At 41.4% G+C, this 20,632-nt stretch overlaps 1 protein-coding gene across 1 annotated transcript in view; it reads right to left on the reverse strand.

Annotated features, from left to right (window-relative positions):
* LOC126161280 (cytochrome P450 9e2-like) overlaps positions 1–15,606 on the reverse strand; it is a 75,145-nt gene extending 59,539 nt beyond the window's left edge. Inside the window, exon 1 of the mRNA XM_049917019.1 lies at positions 15,246–15,606. Coding sequence (XP_049772976.1) covers positions 15,246–15,606 — 361 coding nt within the window. The remainder of the gene's footprint in view (positions 1–15,245) is intronic.
* Positions 15,607–20,632: the final 5,026 nt, after the last annotated feature.

Raw genomic sequence — 20,632 nt, forward strand, 5'->3', positions numbered from 1 at the left:
ATCAAATCGCATTCTCTCTCTTCCTGCCAGTTCCAAACTTCTCTCCTTCCCTCTGTCTCCCTTGATGCTGATGAATTCCTTCCTTGTTTCCTCGAACTGCCTGAAGGCCCTATATTTTCCCTTCTTGCTCTTCAGTCAAGATTTTCCTGCTGCATACTGTGCGATATCAGACGCAGAAGAGAAAGCTTGTTGTATTTCTCTAACGTTCTTCGCCACTACACTACTCCTCCCCCCTCAAGTGAAAATAAAATATTACCTACATCACTGGCAATGAATCCCCCCTACTCAGAATCCTGTAGTAGAGTCTTGGTTTGAGAGAATTCGCGTTACTAAGATTTCTGGGTTAGGTTTTTAAACTAGGCCTAGATCGCGACTATCCAGCTGGTAACTAACACAAAATGTGTTCAAATACTGGCCTACGATTTAAAAACGACTACTGCACTTTCATGGCAAGAATAGACACTAATGAAACTACTAGCAGCTTTGTTCTAAAGAAACCTATACCATTAAAAAAGTGTAAGTAGCATTGCCCCCAACAAGCGAGGTAGGATCGACAAGCCCAACAGCTCCACGTGCGGGGAAGTACGTCATCTGGTGCCATCACAAGTCAACCAATTTTGGAGTATTTCCCGACATTTGCGACCCCATATACCTTATATTAAATTACTTGTCTCAGCGTCATCTAAGTCGCTTCAGGGATTTTTAAAGGTTAATAAGAATTACACCGTATACACAATTGTGTGACAAAAATAAGCACTACAGCAAGTAAGCAAAACGAAATCAGTTGAAATTAAACACTGCTTTCGCTTAAGTAATTCTTTTTGTGGACGAAATATACCGGTAACTGTGTATGATATCTCATTCGTCGACCATATTTGAAGACGTACACCTGTGTTTTACTTTGGTTGAGATAGACTTTCAACTGTTCATTATCTTATATTGTTAAACAAGCCTAGATCCTCTTAGAGGATCTCCTGGAAAAATTGATTTCTTGGAAAAATTCACTTTGCACAATTTTATAGTAGTACGTTGTGACTCTTATCCTCTGTGGAACAAACTACGTGCAATTGATAGAAAATCAGTCAAAGAGACTTGCTCACATAATGCGCTTCATTTCTCATTTTGCTTTCTTTGCCCAAGCTTTAGACAAGCAATGGAAGAGTTTGGAGAAACTACTCACAATTTTTACACTATTTACATCGTGTATGATATATGCAGCTTTGTTGTATGATTAAATGATGATGGCGTCCTCTTGGGTAAAATATTCCGGAGGTAAAATAGTCCCCCATTCGGATCTCCGGGAGGGGACTACTGAGGAGGACGTCGTTATCAGGAGAAAGAAAACTGGCGTTCTACGGATCGGAGGGTGGAATGTCCGAACCCTTAATCGGGCAGGTAGGTTAGAAAATTTAATAGGGAAATGGATAGGTTAAAGTTAGATATAGTGGGAATTAGTGAAGTTCGGTGGCAGGAGGAACAAGACTTTTGGTCAGGTGAATACAGGGTTATAAATACAAAATCAAATAGGTGTAATGCTGGAGTCGGTTTAATAATGAATAAAAAAATAGGTGTACGGGTAAGATACTACAAACGGCATAGTGAACGCATTATTGTGGCCAAGATAGACGCGAAGCCCACTCCTACTACAGTAGTACAATTTTATATGCCAACTAGCTCTGCTGATGATGAAGAAATTGGTGAAATGTATGATGAGATAAAAGAAATTATTCAGGTAGTGAAAGGAGACGAAAATTTAATAGTCATGGGTGACTGGAATCCGGTAGTAGGAAAAGGGAGAGAAGGAAACATAGTAGGTGAATATGGATTGGGGCTAAGAAATGAAAGAGGAAGCCGCCTGGGAGAATTTTGCATAGAGTATAACTTAATCATAGCTAACACTTGGTTCAAGAATCATAAAAGAAGGTTGTATACATGGAAGAATACTGGAGATACTAGAAGGTATCAGATAGGTTATACAATGGTAAGACAGAGATTTAGGAACCAGGTTCGAAATTGTAAGACATTTCCAATGGCAGATGTGGACTCTGACCACAATGTATTGGTAATGAACTGTTGACAACATTCCATTAGAACTACTGACAGCCTTGGGAGAGCTAGTCTTGACAAACCTCTACCACCTGGTGAGCAAGATGTATGAGACAGGCGAAAAACCCTCAGACTGCAAGAAGAATGTAATAATTCCAATCCCAAAGAAAGCAGATGTTGACAGATGTGAAAATTACCGAACTATCAGTTTAGTACGTCACAGTTGCAAAATACTAACGCGAATTCTTTACAGACGAATGGGAAAAGTAGTAGAAGCCGACCTTGGGGAAGATCAGTTTGGATTCCGTAGAAATGTTGGAACACGACGTACCTTAGAAGAAAGATTAAGGAAAGGCAAACCTACGTTCCTAGCATTCGTAGACTTAGAGAAAGCTTTTGACAATGTTGACTGGAATACTCTCATTCAAATTCTGAAGGTAGCAGGGGCAAAATACAGGGAGCGAAAGGCTATTTACAATTTGTACAGAAACCAGATGGCAGTTATAAGAGTCGAAAGGCACGAAAGGAAAGCAGTGGTTGGAAGGGAGTGAGACAGGGTTGTAGCCTATCCCCGATGTTATTCAATCAGTATACTGAGCAAGCAGTGAAGGAAACAAAAGAAAAATTCGGAGTAGGTATTTAAATCCATGGAGAAGAAATAAAAACTTTGAGGTTCGCCGATGACATTGTAATTTTGTCAGAGACAGCAAAGGACTTGGAAGAGCAGTTGAACGGAATGGACAGTGTCTTGAAAGGAGGATATAAGATGAACATCAACAAAAGCAAAACGAGAATAATGGAATGTAGTCGAGTTAACTCAGGTGATGCTGAGGGAATTAGAATGGGAAATGAGACACTTAAAGTAGTAAAGGAGTTTTGCTATTTGGGGAGCAAAATAACTGATGATGGTCGAAGTAGAGAGGATATAAAATGTAGACTGGCAATGGTAAGGAAAACGTTTCTGAGGAAGAGGAATTTGTTAACATCGAGTATAGATTTAAGTGTCAGGAAGTCGTTTCTGAAAGTATTTGTATGGAGTGTAGCCATGTACGGAAGTGAAACATGGACGATAAATAGTCTGGACAAGAAGAGGATAGAAGCTTTCGAAATGTGGTGCTACAGAAGAATGCTGAAGATTAGATGGGTAGATCACGTAACTAATGAGGAGGCATTGAATAGAATTGGGGAGAAGAGGAGTTTGTGGCACAACTTTGGGGAGAAGAAGAGTTTGTGGCACAACTTGACAAGAAGAAGGGATCGGTTGGTAGGACATTTTCTGAGGCATCAAGGGTCACCAATTTAGTATCGGAGGGCAGCGTGGAGGGTAAAAATCATAGAGGGAGACCAAGAGATGAATACAATAAGCAGATTCAGAAGGATATAGGCTGCAGTAGTTACTCAGAGATGAAAAAGCTTGCACTGGATAGAGTATCATGTACAGCTGCATCAAACCAGTCTCAGGACTAAAGAGCACAACAACAACAACAACAACAACAACTCGACATATATTTATTGAGAACAAAGACAGACGCTATAACATTTGTTATTTATTCGTAGAGTCTAATCATACGGACTCTGATGATTTATTGTTGATTCAGTGTTAGAGATATGTTTGAAGCGAGGATAGCTCACTTCATTGTTTAGAAAACAACTTTGTTTCAAACACTACCTACAGAATTTCATCACGTTCACCATCATTAGCTATTTGACAGCTACTGTTGAATAAAGCACTCCAAATTTCTACATGTATTACGGTCTTCAACTATAAGGTCTCAAGCTGGCCACAAGCCTCCACTTACGGAACATTGGGCACAATAGTATGGAAACTGAACTATGAATGCTAGTTTTTGCTGAATGATTTCCAACGTACCAACACGCTACTCGGTGATATCCAGCCATAAAATTACGTAAGAACCCCTTAAGATCCACAGAATGTCCAATTGAGTCTCCCAAGTAGTCCTGTTCTTGCTGCAGCAGCTAAACATGTGTAACATATGGTGATAGTGTTCAGACATTTAAAAATATGACCCTCTATTTCTTGACGTGCGTCTCTCGTAGGAATCGAAAGTCACAGCAGAAAAGAGTCCAGAATCAATCTATGAATCCCTACCTGACTGAAAGCTAACTGCATGTGGTGTTCCAAAAGGTTTCATTACACAACGTTTCATTTTTCTTGCTAGTATGTCAATGAATGACATCCATTCAGTAACATAAACAGACATTTTGAAATCAATACAGTAAAATCAGAAATTGTTTTAGAAACAGCGGTTAATCAATTTTTTATCAGCATATAAATAGTCTCTAGCCAGTTCACTATCACTAAACCTTAATAAAAAGGAAAACCTCACTACATGTAGATCAGGAAAAAAATACGTTATAGGCTGTTCAAATGGTGAAAGAGCTTTCCACCAAGCACATGCTTAAAATATGAGGACTTGTGGACGAAATTGGTTGATAGAGTTAGAATGTTGAGATTGTGACTTAATAATAAATTCTGCTTACTGCATAAACAAATGTTTGTTTGGGCAGTGGATACTGTCAGAGAATGGTGAAGTAAAGGTAATAAAACTTGGATACTTTTTCAGTCATTCCATGACGTCATATGGTACCATTTAATGGAATAATTCATTAGACAAACTTAGCAGTTCTGCGATGCAAATGCACAATACAAATAATTTGTGCTTTATATTCAAGAAGGTACTATAGAAACCTGTTCAGAAAAACAGAGTGCACTACTATTGCTCATTATATTGATTTCTTAATGACATATGTCGTAAATAAAATGTTTCATTCAAACGAACAGCTAAGTTAAGCGAATTACTATCAACCAGAAGTATCTCTATAAAATCTTTGTCCGTTAGACTAGTCAAGAAATCTTTCTGTAATTCTGCATCAAAGATTTTAAATAACTTGCCGGCAACCACAAAAAATTTAACTATTAATCAAATGCAGCTGCAGAGAAGTTTTAAAGATTTGCTTGGCAGTTCACTCATCCTATTCCTTCTATCGAATTTCTTATCACAATCAAATAATGTGTTTTATTAAGAATATCACCTTTCAGTTTTGCCTTCTTTGGTTACGACTGGTTTTCCATCTGAGCTGTTGATATTCATACAACTGCTTCTCTTGTCTCCAAAGCCTTCTTTAATTTTCCTGTAGGCGGTCTATCTTTCCTCTAGTGAAATATGCTTCTAAATCTTTACATTTGTCCTCTAGCCATTCCTGCTTAGGCATATTGCATTTCCTGTTCAGTATCATTTTTAGATGTTTCTATTCGCTTTCACCTACTTCAATTGCTGCATTATTAAATTTTCTCGTTTCATCAATTAAATTCGGTATCTCCTGTGTTATCTAAGGATTTGTACTAGGCCTGGCCTTTTTTTCATCCTCTGCAGTCTTCGCTATTTCATCTCTTAAAGCTACCCATTCGTCATGTACTGTATTCCTTTCGCATTAAGCTCTGGTTCTCTCAATTTATACAGGCCCCATCTCTTTAATTCCCTACCTTTTTCCAATTTCTTCAGGTTTAATCTACGGTTTATAAACAATACATTGTGGTCATAGTCCACATCTGCCCCTGAAAATGTCTTACAATCTAAAATCTAGTTTCGAAATCTCTGTCTTACCATTATATAATCCATCTGAAACCTTCTGGTGTCTCCATGTCTCTTCCACGTACACAGTATTTTTTCAAGATTCTCAAACCAAATATCTACGATGGCTCTAAGCAAAATTCTGCCAAGCGCTTCCTCTTTCATTCCTTTCCTCCATTTCATGTTCACCTACTATTTTTCCTTCTCTTCCTTTACCCACTATCGAATTCCAGTCGCCCACCACAATTAAAGTTCCGTCTCCCTTAACTATATGAATAATTTCTTTCATCTCGTCATACGTTTGTCCAATCTCTTCATTATTTGCGGAGCTACTTGGAATATAAACATGTGCTACTGTCGTGGGTGTTGGGTTTATGTCGTATCTCGGTTACAATAATGCGTTCGCTATGCTGTTCGTAGTAGCTACTTTCTTATTCATTATTACACCTTCTGCTGTATGACATCTATTTGATTTTGTATTTATAGCCCTGTATTCATCTAACCAGAAGTCCTGTTCCTCTTGCCACCGAACTTCATTAATTCCCACAATATCTAACTTCAACTTACCCATTCCCCTTTTCAAATTTTCTAAACAATCTGCGCGATTAAAAGAGCTAACATTTCATGCTCCGATCCGTAGAGCGCCAGTTTTGTTTCTCCTGTTGATGACATCTTCCTGAGCAGCAAATCCCAGTGATCCGAATGGGGGAGTATTTTACCTCCGGAATATTTTAGCCAAGAGGATTCCATCATCATTTAACCAGACAGTAGAGCTGCATGCCATTGGGAAAAATTACGGCTTTCAGTGGTCCAGACTGTTGCTCCTGCAACTACTGAACAGGCTACTGCCCCTTTTCAAGAAGGGAGAATAAATGGCCATTTTCTTGAAAAAATTTAATTGTTGTTTTTATGTAGAAATATTACTTGGAATTTGCTGATTAATTTGGTGTACAATTTATTAAATTTGGCTGAATGAAAATATATTTAATTTAATCTAGTTAGTTGTGTAGGACGATTTTAGGATATCATAAATAATTGCTTAGTTAAAAATTAATACCTCAAGAACCATAAGGTCTAGAAGGCTGTGGTATGATTTAAATCCTAGTGGAAACCCTTGCTGCATAAGTCGGTAGGATTGGAATAACAGTCATATTCTTGTTTACGTTGTGCATTCCATATTCTTATTATAATGGAGGAAACAGAGTTGTTTAAAGGACGGGTGTCTGATGGCAAAACTATTAGCAAGAATCGGCTAGACAATGCCATCAATCGACTATCAGAATATTGTGGCCAAGAAAATACAAGTACCGATAGAAACATAGATGATATGAATAAGGCTATGTACGACATGTTTTTCCATAAAATATCAACAGACGACAAGCCGATTCACAGCCTTTGTTCAGACGAGAAGTGTAAATATAAATAAGCTGAATCAGCTGTAACTTCAGATAAGCTTACCGACAACAACCCTTTACCTGAAGCTATTGGCGTTTATAGGGATTTGGCAAAAACAGATCGATTGAAGAAATATGTGACTAGGAAAAAAGAAAAAAATGGTTCAAATGGCTCTGAGCACTATGGGACTTAACATCTATGGTCATCAGTCCCCTAGAACTTAGAACTACTTAAACCTAACTAACCTAAGGACATCACACAACACCCAGTCATCAAGGGAAAAAAGAAAATCTGAATGAACCAGTCAGCAGAGTAGTTTACACAAAAATCCCAAAAACTGTATTTGTGGGGTTCCATATATCGAGGTTTGCTGTGTATGATGCTGTCATCACATTTAATGATGGTAATACTGGTAGACTGAAAGTCATGGGGCTGGGAGTGAAGACTGGTTGGGACACACGAACCATACTTGAAGAACTGTACAAAAAGCGAGTCAACAAAGCTGAGCTAAGAGCCCAAAAAGTGTCAATTGAGGTAAGATCTTCGAAGAGAAGGAAGTGGATGCATTCGAACAATGTAGACGGTAATGTAGCCTACAGTGCTCAAGCATTTTAAATGTTGTTTTACTAAATTTTGAATTTTAATTTAAATTAGTTTGTAACTGCCATTTATGATAAACAAAATTTTCTCAGACAAAACGCCCGTTTTCTTAGGAACTAAAAAAGATGTTGTAGTTGTGGTCTTCAGTCCTCAGACTGGTTTGATGCAGCTCTCCATGCTACTCTATCCTGTGCAAGCTTCTTCATCTCCCAGTACCTACTGCAACCTACATCCTTCTGAATCTGTTTAGTGTGCTCTTGGTCTCCCTCTACGATTTTTACCCTCCAAGCTGCCCTCCAATACTAAATTGGTGATCCCTTGATGCCTCAGAGTATGCCCCACCAACCGATCCCTTCTCCTAGTCAAATTGTGCCACAAATTTCTCTTCTCCCTAATTTTGTTCAATACCTCCTCATTAGTTATGTGATCTACCCATCTAATCTTCAGCATTCTTCTGTAGCACCACATTTCGAAAGCTTCTATTCTCTTCTTGTCCAAGCTGTTTATCGTCCACGTTTCACTTCCATACATGGCTACACTCCATACAAATACTTTCAGAAACGACTTCCTGACTTAAATCTATACTCGATGTTAACAAATTTCTCTTCTTGAGAAATGCTTTCCTTGCCATTGCCAGTCTACATTTTATATCCTCTCTACTTCGACCCTCATCAGTTATTTTGCCCCCCCCCCCCCAAATAGCAAAACTCCTTTACTACTTTAAGTGTCTCATTTCCTAATCTAATTCCCTCAGCATCACCTGAGTTAACTCGACTACATTCCATTATCCTCGTTTTGTTTTGTTAATGTTCATCTTATATCCTCCTTTCAAGACATTGTCCATTCCGTTCAACTACTCTTCCAAGTCCTTTGCTGTCTCTGGCAGAATTACAATGTCATCGCCGAACCTCAAAGTTTTTAGTTCGTCACCATGGATTTTAATTCCCACTCCATATTTTTTTGTTTGCTTTACTGCTTGCTCAATATACAGATTGGATAACATCGGGGAGAGGGTACAATCCTGTCTCACTCCCTTCCCAACCACGGCTTCCCTTTCATGTCCCTCGAGTCTTATAACTGCCATCTGGTTTCTGTACAAATTGTATATAGCCTTTCGCTCCCTATATTTTACCCCTGCCACCTTCAGAATTTGAAAGAGTGTTCCAGTCAACATTTATCTAAGTCTAGAAATGCTAGAAACGTAGGTTTGTCTTTCCTTAATCTATTTTCTAAGATAAGTCGTAGGGTCTGTATTGCCTCACGTGTTCCAACATTGCTAAGGAATCCAAACTGATCTTCCCCAAGGTCGGCTTCTACCAGTTTTTCCATTCGTCTGTAAAGAATTCGTCTTAGTATTTTGCAGCCGTGGCTTATTAAACCGACAGTTCGTTAATTTTCACATCTGTCAACGCCTGCTTTCTTTGGGATTGGAATTATTATATTCTTCTTGAAGTCTGAGGGTATTTCGACTGTCTCATACATCTTGCTCTCTAGATGGTAGACTTTTGTTAGGCCTGGCTCTCCCAAGGCTGTCAGTAGCTCTAATGTAATGTTGTCTACTCCCGGGGCCTTGTTTAGACTTAGGTCTTTCAGTGCTCCTAAAAAAGATAGATTCTTGATTTTTAAAAGTTAATTCATAATACCTATGTGACACTACAGCTCTATAATGATACAGATCGCCTGTATATTTCCAGTGAAATGTACAAAATTTTAAGGAAAACTGTAGCTGAAAAGATACAACAGAAAAATAATTTTGTCCTACCTCCTAGAATATATATTGCGACCAAACTAAGGGAGTAAGTATACGAAGCATGTAGGAGGGGAGTTCAATAAGTAAAGAAAGACATTTTTGCCGGCCAGTTTATGTTAAAAAAATGCGGAATTTGTTATGGAATAACGTGGAACATTCCCACTTCAGCTCCTACGGTTTCATGAAGATCCGATGGGCCACGGCGCTAAACGTAGCATTCAAAACGGAGGCGCGTTCCACGCAAAAAAAAAAAATGTCACTGAGATTCATAGGCGCTTGCAGAATCTCTGCGGAGGCCTGGCACTGAACAAAAGCACGGTGAGTCGTTGGGCGAGGCGTCCGTCATCATCACAACAAGGTCGCGCAAAGCCTGTCCGACCTCTCGCGTGCCGGCCGGCCGCACACAATTGTGACACTCTCATTCGAGGTGATCTGCGGATCACAATCAAACGCCTCGCTGCACAATTTGACGCCTCTGTTGGTAGTGCTAACACACTCGTCCTCCTGTTGGTGTACACAAAGGTTTGTGACTGCAGGGCGTCCTCGCCGCCTAAGAGAAAACTGTAAAGAGCAACTAAGGACCATTTGTGCGGAACTGCTTGCGGCTTTATGAGGCTGATCGGACAATTTTTATCGTACACAGCCAGTGAAACATGGGTTCGTCACTTCGAACCGGAAACAAAACGGCAGTCCATGGAGTGGCTGCACACCAGCTCTCCTCCGAAGAAAAAGTTCAAAGGCGCACCCACAGCCGATAAAGTCATGGTGACGGTCTTAGGGGCTCTGAAAGGGTTATTCTGTTTGATGTCTTCGCACACGGTGCAACGATCAATTCTGAAGTGTACTGTGAGGTCCTCAGGAAATTGAAGAAACGATTTCAGCGTGTTCGTCGCCGCAAAAATGCAAAAGAACTTCTCTTTTCCCATTACAACGCATGGCTTCACACAAGTCAGCGCACCCGAGAGGAGATTGTAAGCCTGTTATCATATCGCTGGCTTAGTTGTGGAGTATCTTTGCAGGCAGTCGCGTCTGTCGAGTCAAGTGCGGGACACAGAACTGTTATGTTGTGTAGTGTGTAGCTCTGTAGATGGGAGGCTTTGTTGGTATTCAGGTTGACGTGTTGCTAGAAGTGCTTTTATAGTAAATTGATGATATATATGGAAATGGTTCAGAGGAAAGTGCGTGCCGTGTTCGGTCTCCAAGAAAGAACTAATGTAAATCAGTAAAATTAGTTACCACAAAAGACTGCAAACAAGTGCCAGTGTCTTGTAGCGAGCGTGAGGTGCGTTCGGTCATCGCGTTTCCGCATTATCAACAATCAGCCGCGCCGCGACGGTTACGCGCACGCTCGTACAACTGAGGACTGTAAAACTTAACTTCGTGAACAGTGTTAAAATCTGTTAGTAGTGTCAAGGAGGACTGGTATCAAATATCTGTGTATGCGTGACGAGCGTAAGAACTTACGTCCGATCGTTCGGCTTCCGCATCATCAACAATCTCCCGCGTCGTGTCGGTTACGCGTGCGCTCGTCCGAATGATATTGTGGACTGTTAATCAACCATTAATCGGGATAACACTTCTGAAATAGAATGTAAACAGTCCAATCTGCGAGTTTCTTTATCGTCTCAGAATATAGTTGCTCATACCAGACGTAGAACAGTGTTGTTTTAACGTTGAGTGGCTCCCCTAACCCGGCTTGCATATTTCGATAGATAATTTCAGGCAAGCCAGCAGCAGTGTGGAGCAGAACAGTACGACCGCCGCGGGATTACTAGGTACGTGGTGTGGACAGGGCGCACGGTCTAGAAAAGCAGGAACGAGAAGCCAGTTTAAGGTACCCCATCCATTTGCAGTCCCGGGCGTGTTACAAGCTCACAAAATTTCCCTTGAATGATCTTTCTCCTCCACCCTACAGCCCTGATCTCGCACCTTCCAGTTTCCATCCGTTTGGCCCAATGAAGAATGCACCCCGCGGGAAACAGTACGTGGACGATAGGGAGGTTACTTATGCAGGAAGACGTCCGCTCCGCCCCCGACCACTAGTGTGGTACCATGTGGGCATGTAGGCCCTACAAGGAAGGTGGCGTAAGGCCGTCGCATGGAACAAAATAGGATTTTGTGGCCAAAAGAACAGGGAATAATCGTAATTGAATCCTGAATAAAACCAGCCTGCCTTCAGGGGAAAAATGTGTTATATTACTTATTGGACGCCCCTGATGTAAATAACCTGCAAAAGTTTCATTAGAGTGTATAAAGTAGTTCTCGAGAAACTGGGTCATGAAATTAGCAAATTTAATATTAGCGGTATGGGCCATTCATTCTCCCCTCACCTAGCTTCAGGCGGATCCCAAGGGTATGTTACAGGACTATTACTGTGCGTAAAATACAGCGTGGAGCAGAGTAAACGCATGTTTTTTGAACCGCTAGTACGCGACGACGAGAGGGGGGGGGGGGTTGGATTGACCTTGAATAAATGTTGGCAGACTGCCCATACAACGCAGTTTCAGTCACTATGGAGCGTAGAGCATCGTGTGTTCGTTGTCGAGCAGTATTTTAGAAACAATGATTCTGTAGTCACAGTCCAACGTCTTTTCCGTCAAAATTTTATTAGAGTTGGACGTCGAGGTGCAGTGCCTGAACGAAAAACTGTACTCCAATGGGTTACAGCGTTTAGAAGTACTGGATCTGTGATGAAAAAGAAACCACCTGGTCTTCCCCGTTCAGTTCGCACTCCGGGAAATGTAGACCGAGTGAGAACGGCAGTTCTTCCCAGTCCGAAATGATCGGCTAGACGACAGGCTGTAGCGCTGGGTATGTCACGTCGTTCGCTTCACCTTATCTTACATGATGATCTTAAGCTTCACCCGTACAAGGTAATGATCGTCCTGCAGCTTAGTGCAGGGGATTTTGTGCAGAGCAGATAGTTTTGTCGCGTAATGGACGAAATTTTTACAGAAGATGCAGATGCTACAGTCTTCATGAGTGATGAAGCACATTTTCATGTAGACGGTTACGTCAACGTTTAAAATTGTCGGTATCGGGCGCCGGAGAACCTAAATGAATTACACCAAAGACCTCTCCACAGTTTAAAAGTAACAGTGTGGTGCTGCATTTCAAGGAAGGGGATTGTTGGACCTTATTTTTTTTAAACAGGACGGAACTGCAGTTACTGTAACATCAGCGATCTACGTTAAAATGTTAAACAACTTTCTTCGTCCAGGACTTGAAAGGCGTCAAGTGAACGTGAGATAAATATGGTTTCAGCAGGACGGTGCCACAGCTCACATGGGGAGAGCACCATGGAAGTGGTTCGACAAATGTTCCCAGGACATGTTATTTCGAAATATGGTGGTGTTTACTGGCCCTCTCGCTCAACCGATTTGTCGAAATGCGACTTCTTTTTGTAGGGATATTTAAAATCAAAAGTCTACATGAACAAGCCTCGCACAATCGATCACCTGAAGAATTCCATTCGTCAGGAAATTGAAGCCGTGGCGGATGAAATGTTGGAGAGAGCCATGGGTAACTTTCGGGAGACGATCCAAATTTGTATCCAGCAAGGTGGTCGTCATCTCCAAGGCTTTATTTTTCGAAACTAATTAAAGTATGTGTATTTCAAAACTGCATTAAAAATCTATCACTTAATGCTTGTTTTTATTATTTTTATCAAACTGTGTCCCAGTCATTCAATAGTGAAAAACATGCGTTTCCTGTGCTCCACCTCGTATATAAAAACATAGGGGATAACTGTAGGGATTGCAGTTGACCCTTAACATAAAAAAATGTAGCCTACTGCGCAAGAATAGGTGGAAAGACCCGTCATTGTTTCATGGGTAGGAAGCGAATTACAGTAGAATGATCAAATAAATCGTAGAGAGGGCAGGTGCCGAACAAATTTATTGGCAGAATTCTCATGAAGTGTTGACCATCCACTATGAAGGTAGCTCTACAAAACGCTCGTCTTTGACTCTTATGAGATAGAATAGACTGATACAGCACAAAAGATCTAGAGAAGGACAGTCTGTTTCGTGGACACTTGGAAATTTGTGTGGTAAGGTCTTATGGGACCAAACTGCTGAGGTCATCGGTCGCTAAGACTACACAATACTTAATCTAAATTAAACTAACTTACGCTGTGGGAAACACACACACCCATGCCTGAGAGAGGACTTGAACCTCCGACGAGGGTAGTCGCACTCACCGTGGCAAGTCTGTTTCGTCATGGGTTGATTTGTACACTCGAAAGCCCTGCGGAAATGGTCGTCCGAACACCAGTGGCAGGCACTTCAAAAGTGGTGTTGTGCATCTCGATATATTTCACTGTTAAAATTCAGAGAACATACCGAAAAGGGTCACCCAGTGTCGCGTACAGTGAAGTTTTACCCTCACAAGGCTAATTCGCCTGAAATAATAAATGTTGCAACAGTGCGGTAGTTCCTCACAGAGTCAAGTCGTTTTGCCTTCAGTGTGTGCCAGTCTCTCTTTGACACGGCATGTGATTGTAGTAAGGGTGTTTTCTGTTACATTATTGACACGACAGAACAAACTATAGAAGTAAGCCAATTGTGATGGATTATTCCCGTATTTAAAGAATACTCCCTAACAAATTAAGATCTACCAAGCTCAATAACGAGAAATTTTAAAGTCTTCATGTTACCTGCACAAGAACACAGATTACATCGTGTTTGTATCAACAAATATTGCTGGATTTTTCCACAATGGTCTCATTTTCTGCGTCTTTAGAAATGTATGCACATGGGACTATTTTGGCTCATAAACGTGTCATTATTTCCGCTCAGTTAAATCATTAGTTTAATTGATATTTTATTGCGAAATTGTGGAGAACACATTTTCTTGGCTTTTTTTGAGATGGTCAATACATACAAAGGGGAAAAAGCCAAGTGCTTTATGGTCTGAGGAAGATATGAAACAAGCAATAACAAGTGTTCTAGGGAGCTTCTCTGGATAAAGTGTGCTACTTCGTTTCTAAAGTGCGCGTGGGTGCAAAAAAAGACGAAAAATGTTCACTTGTAAATGCTTCCGATTTTGACACTGAAATACACTGGGCGGAGTAGCCCCCTTAACTGGGTAGAATTGTCGCACTACTTTCATATATTATGCTTTCTGCCTTCTTTGGATGTTTGTTTAACACTTTGTTCGTGCAAAGGAATTTCGGCCTTTAATATGCTGAAATGTATTCACAATCAACATACTGTAATGTATCACACTAACAGATTTTGTTTTAAAAAGGTTCATGTAGTATTATATGAATGGCTTACTTCAATAGTAGTACAAGTCCTTTTTTGTTCATTTTGAGATACAAAGTCCTAAAGTTAAATGAGCGCTGAAGAATCTGCAATTGAGATACGCGAAATATTCAAGCATATCGCTTCTTGCTAGAGATGAACCTTTCGTTCTGTTTGTTTGGATCATTAATTTGATAAGCATTATAGGCAGAAAAGTGGTAATGGACTTGTACCACTATAGAAATAAGCCCTTCATATAGGGCTTATCGTTGAAATGAGTGGAACAGCCCTGGTGTACCCTATTGCTTCTACATATATCTAGCGAAAAGACCATGAAGGCAACATCAGAGAGATTCGATTTCGCACGGAGACTCCTCAGCAAATGTACCACTCAAGATTCAAACAGCAAAGTAAGTGGCACTTTTGACTTAGCATCTGTGGAGGAACATTGGTAACAGTCATTTTCTGAATATACATTATATATTTTTGTCTTTGTGGCATGCACGCCCTTTACTGATTGTTGATTATGGATCTACAGAATAGATCTTATTTCCATTTAGTGTTCACTAAAGAGATATGCAAGTAACTTCCACAGTCAAGGTATTAGCTTCTCACCTGTTAGACAAAAGAGCATCCTCTTGAACAATGGATTAGCTCTATCGGTGACCCCAAATGGCAAGTGATCGGTGAAGTGGTCGAAGTCTTTGACGGTGACTGCGCGAATGATCTCTGGGTCGTTGATCATAAAGACGGGTTCTCTGAAGTAGAAAACTCCTGCGTAAGCATGTGGCTGCAGTTGGCGGTACAGATTCAGCACCCTCTCGGAGAGGGCTTCGCGAGCCAGGACCACAGGGAGCATGTTGCCCACGAAGGGCACAGGCGGCAGGGACGGAACGCCTCGGCGCGCGAAGTGTGTGCGGTAGCGGTACAACCACAGGAGCACCAGCGAGGCGAAGAACACCGCCAGCGACGCCATCGCTGTCCAGCATTCGGCCACCATAATCTGTAGGAGGAAAGTCGCACACCAGTCACCAGGCAAAGATCCGGCTGGGAGAACTGTAGGGGCAGATCCAGCTACCCTACTAGCCGTTGCCAGCCAAACACTGAATGTGAATTTTCATTTTACTGTTCAATTTTGAATAGACTACCTGCTAATCGAGCGACACCGCACAATCATTCATTAGCGACCTCGGTTATGTGGACTGGTTATAGCAGCCATTAACAAGCAGAATACAGGGCTATTACAAATGATTGAAGCGATTTCATAAATTCACTGTAGCTCCATTCATTGACATATGGTCACGACACACAACAGATACGTAGAAACACTCATAAAGTTTTGTTCGGCTGAAGCCGCACATCCGGTTTCTGCCGTCAGAGCGCTCGAGAGCGCAATGAGACAAAATGGCGACAGAAGCCGAGAAAGCGTATGTCGTGCTTGAAATGCACTCACATCAGTCAGTCATAACAGTGCAACGACACTTCAGGACGAAGTTCAACAAAGATCCACCAACTGCTAACTCCATGCGCGATAGTATGCGCAGTTTAAAACTTCTGGATGCCTCTGTAAGGGGAAATCAACGGGTCGGCCTGCAGTGAGCGAAGAAACGGTTGAACGCGTACGGGCAAGTTCACGCGTAGCCCGCGGAAGTCGACGAATAAAGCAAGCAGGGAGCTAAATGTACCACAGCCGACGGTTTGGAAAATCATACGCAAAAGGCTAAAGCAGAAGCCTTACCGTTTACAATTGCTACAAGCCCTGACATCCGATGACAAAGTCAAACGCTTTGAATTTTCGGCGCGGTTGCAACAGCTCATGGAAGAGGATCCGTTCAGTGCGAAACTTGTTTTCAGTGATGAAGCAACATTTTTTCTTAATTTTGAAGTGAACAGACACAATGTGCGAATCTGGGCGGTAGAGAATACTCACGCATTCGTGCAGCAAATTCGCAATTCACCAAAAGTTAACGTGTTTTGTGCAATCTCACGGTTTAAAGTTTACGGCCCCTTTTTCTTCTGCAAAAAAAAACATTTGTGAATGCCTAAAAAACTTTTTGAGTTTTTGTATGTGTGTGCAAAGCATTGTGAAAATATCACAAATAATAAAGTTATTGTAGAGCTGTGAAATCGCTTCAAACATTTGTAATAACCCTGTACTTACTTTTTGTATTCATGGTATCCTGCAACCTGTACGAAGTTGACGAATGACATTTGCGTGATAAAAAACAACAATAAAACAAGCAGCCTTATCTACACTCAGTCGCAAAAGTATTCGGACAGCACGTAACGGCGCATAATTTTGCAGTTTGCCGCATGAACAAATACAGAAATTGCACTTTTTAATGTATTTGGGGCTCTGGGTACGATGTCGCAACGTGAAACACGCGTCAAATACGAAGAATTGTTGTTGGACATGTGTCTCTTACGTAATATTTCCTGAAAACGGCATGGGAAGGTGCAACAAAAGTATTCAGACAAAGGGGGACCACGTGAGAGAATAGTTCATTCCGAGACGCACAGAGGGTGAAGCGACTGCAATGTGTCCGACATTTCCGCGAGATGGTAGCGATAATTAGTAAACACGTATTGTGAGCCTGTGCAGGTCGACGACGGGACGCGGAGGGAAGTGTTCTACGTTCGAGCAAAGGCAACTTATCGTTTATCATGACGCGAAGGGGAAAACCTGCAGGGAAATTGCCGCAATAGTGAACATGAAGAGAAGTACAGTTCACGACATTATTAAACGGTTCGAGAAAGAAGACCGATTGGAATTCCGTTGCAGTACACGACGGCCACGGACATTTTCACAGTGAAATGAACGTGTGATTGTGCGAAAGGTACAACAGAATCCGAAAATATCTGCCACAAGAATTGCAAGTGAGGTGGAGGGAGACCTCGGTATAAAAGTTCATCCCGAAACCGTGCGGAGACTACTACGACGATCGCAGTACCATGGTCGAGTGGCAGCACGACCAAAGCCATTCATAAATGCAGTGAACCAGAAGAAACTTACGCAGTTTACGAGGGAATACGCCGAATACGATCAGGCTTGGTGGAATCGTGTGATATTTTGCGACGAATGTAAATTTACATTATGGCAAAGCGACGGAAAGGCAAATGTGTGGCGAAAGACCAATGAAGAACTGAATTCCAGGAACCTCAAACCAACAGTGAAGTTTGGAGGTGGGAGCATCATGGTGTGGCGATGCACGTCCGGCAATTGTGTGGGTGATTTAGTGTTCATTGATGATATGATGAACAAGGAAGCGTATTTGAATATACTGCGAGGACATTTGAAGCAGAGTGCACGACATCTAGGTATTGCGAACAACTTTCATTTTTATCAGGATAATGATCCCAAGCAAACCGCGCATTTTGTACAAATGTGTTTGCTCTTCAATTGCCTGAAAGTATTGCACCCCCCTCCCCTCCCCAATCACCAGATCTTAACTCAATCGAAAATTTGTGGGATAAATTGAAACGACATCTATACGGAGACGTTGAAAGAGAAACTGCGCCAAGAATGGGCAAATATAGGCCCAAATTTCACGAAAAAACTCGTGGAAAGTATGTCTAGTAGATTGGAGGAGGTATTGAAAATGAAAGGGGAACTCACAAGGTATTGACATCTTCCTCGTACAACTTATGAATATTTATTGGACAGTGTCCGAATACTTTTGTAGCAGCAGGGTGTGCAGGATGTTTCATTTTTGTTGTTAATATTTCTGTTATTTATGTTTTGGAAACGAAATAATACAATAATTCTTTTGTAATTAATGTTGTTACGCATATATATTGCTAATAAATATGTTTGGGTTTCATAGTCAGTGTTTCTCGAGTACTCATTGTGAAATTTCCCCCTGTCCGAATACTTTTGCGACTGAGTGTATGTATATAAGAGGGTCATTCTGAAAGTAAAGAACGTTTTGCTTTGACACGTGACCGCGTCCCACCGACCACAATCGCCGATCGACCACTGACCTTGGTACTCATCCACTTCAGTTTGACGGCAGCTATGATCCAATACGCTTGCTCCTACTGCTTAGCTGTGTGACTTTAAAATGTGAGAACAAATTGACGACCCCGCCAAGTGTGAGGTGCACAATGTTATCCTCTTTTTAAACGTGCAAAAAGCCCGACCTGTCGAAGTTTATGGACAGATAACTGAGGTTTATGGTTATGCAATGAACGAAACATCAGTCCGGAAGTGCTGTATTATTTATAATGGCGGACGGAAGAATCTTCACGAAGATGGCTCTAGCCGGCCCTCTGTGATGATTGACGTACTCAAAACGAGGACTGCAACGAAAATCCAAGAAGACAGGCGTTTCATAATTGGTGGAACGCACTCATTTTTTTGCAGAAAATGCCAAATTCAGAAGAAGACAAAATCCCCAAGACTGGCTAAGTTTCACGGAAGCTCGAAATACACGGACATCAATGCGAGAAAACCCAATGATATTCTGGTCATAATTATGTAAAGTACACCAGTGGCAAAAACAGAATACCGTCACTGCACGATAGCGATGGAAATACTACCGATGATGGTGCCACTTAAGCGGAGTTACTAAATACAGTTTTCCGTAATTCCTTCACGAAAGAAGACGAAGTAAGTATTCCAGAATTCGAAACCAGAACAACTGTTAGCATGAGTGACATAAAAGTTGATATCTTAGGTGTTGCGAAACAACTCAAATCACTTAAGAAAGGCACATCTTCCGGTCCAGATGGTATACCAATCAGGTTCCTTTCAGAGTATGCAGACACAATAGCGCCTTTCTTAGCAATCATATACAAGCGCTCACTTGACGAAAGGTATGTTCCTAAAGACTGGAAAGTAGCACAGGTCAGACCAATATTCAAGAAAGGAAATAGGAGTAACCCATTGAATTACAGACCCATATCACTGACCTCAATTTGCAGTAGGATTTTGTAGCATATACTGTACTGAACATTATGAATCAGCTTGAAGAAAATGACTTATTGATACATAACCAAAACGGATTCAGAAAATATCTTCTTGTGCAACACAGCTAGCTCTTTATTCCCATGAAGTAATGAGTGCTGTCGCCAAGGGATCTCGGATCGATTCCATATTCCTAGATCTCCAGACGGCTTTTGATACCGTTCCTCACAAGCGACTATTATTCAAATTGCGTGCATATGGAATATCGTCTCAGTTGCGTGACTGGATTCGTGATTTCCTCTCAGAAAGGTCACAGTTCGTAGTGATAGACGGTAAATCATCGAGTAGAACAGAAGTGATATCTGGCGTTCCGCAAGGTGGGGTCATGGGCCCTCTGCTGTTCCTGATTTACATAAATGATCTAGGTGATAATCTGAGAAGCCCCCTTAGACTGAAACTTCCTGGCAGATTAAAACTGTGTGCGCGACCGAGACTTGAACTCGGGACCTTTGCCTTTCGCGGGCAAGTGCTCTACCATCTGAGCCACCGAAGCACGACTCACGCCCGGTCCTCACAGCTTTACTTCTGCCAGTATCTCGTCTCCTACCTTCCTTACAGAAGCTCTCCTGCGAACCCCCTTAGACTGTTTGTAGATGACGCTGTAATTTACCGTCTAGTAAAATCGTCAGACGATCAGTTCCAATTACAAAATGATGTAGAGAGAATTTCTGTATATGCGAAAAGTGGCAATAGGCACTAAACAAAGAAAAGTGCGAGGCCATAAACATGGGTGCTAAAAGAAACCCGATAAATTTTGGGTACACGATAAATCGCACAAATCTAAGGGCTGTCAATTCGACTAAACACCTAGGAATTACAATTACGAGCATCTTAAATTGTGGGGAAGGCGAAACTAAGACTGCGCTTTGTTGGCAGAACACTTAGAAGATGCAACAAACACACTAAAGAGACAGCGTACATTACACTTGTCCGTCCTCTGTTGGAATATTGCTGCGCGGTGTGGGATCCTTACCAGGTAGGAATGACGGAGGACATCGAAAAACTGCAAATAAGGGCAGCTCGTTTCGTGTTATCG

The sequence above is a fragment of the Schistocerca cancellata genome, chromosome 2 (assembly GCF_023864275.1).
Source record: "Schistocerca cancellata isolate TAMUIC-IGC-003103 chromosome 2, iqSchCanc2.1, whole genome shotgun sequence".
In the NCBI taxonomy this organism is placed as follows: Eukaryota; Metazoa; Arthropoda; class Insecta; order Orthoptera; family Acrididae; genus Schistocerca; species Schistocerca cancellata.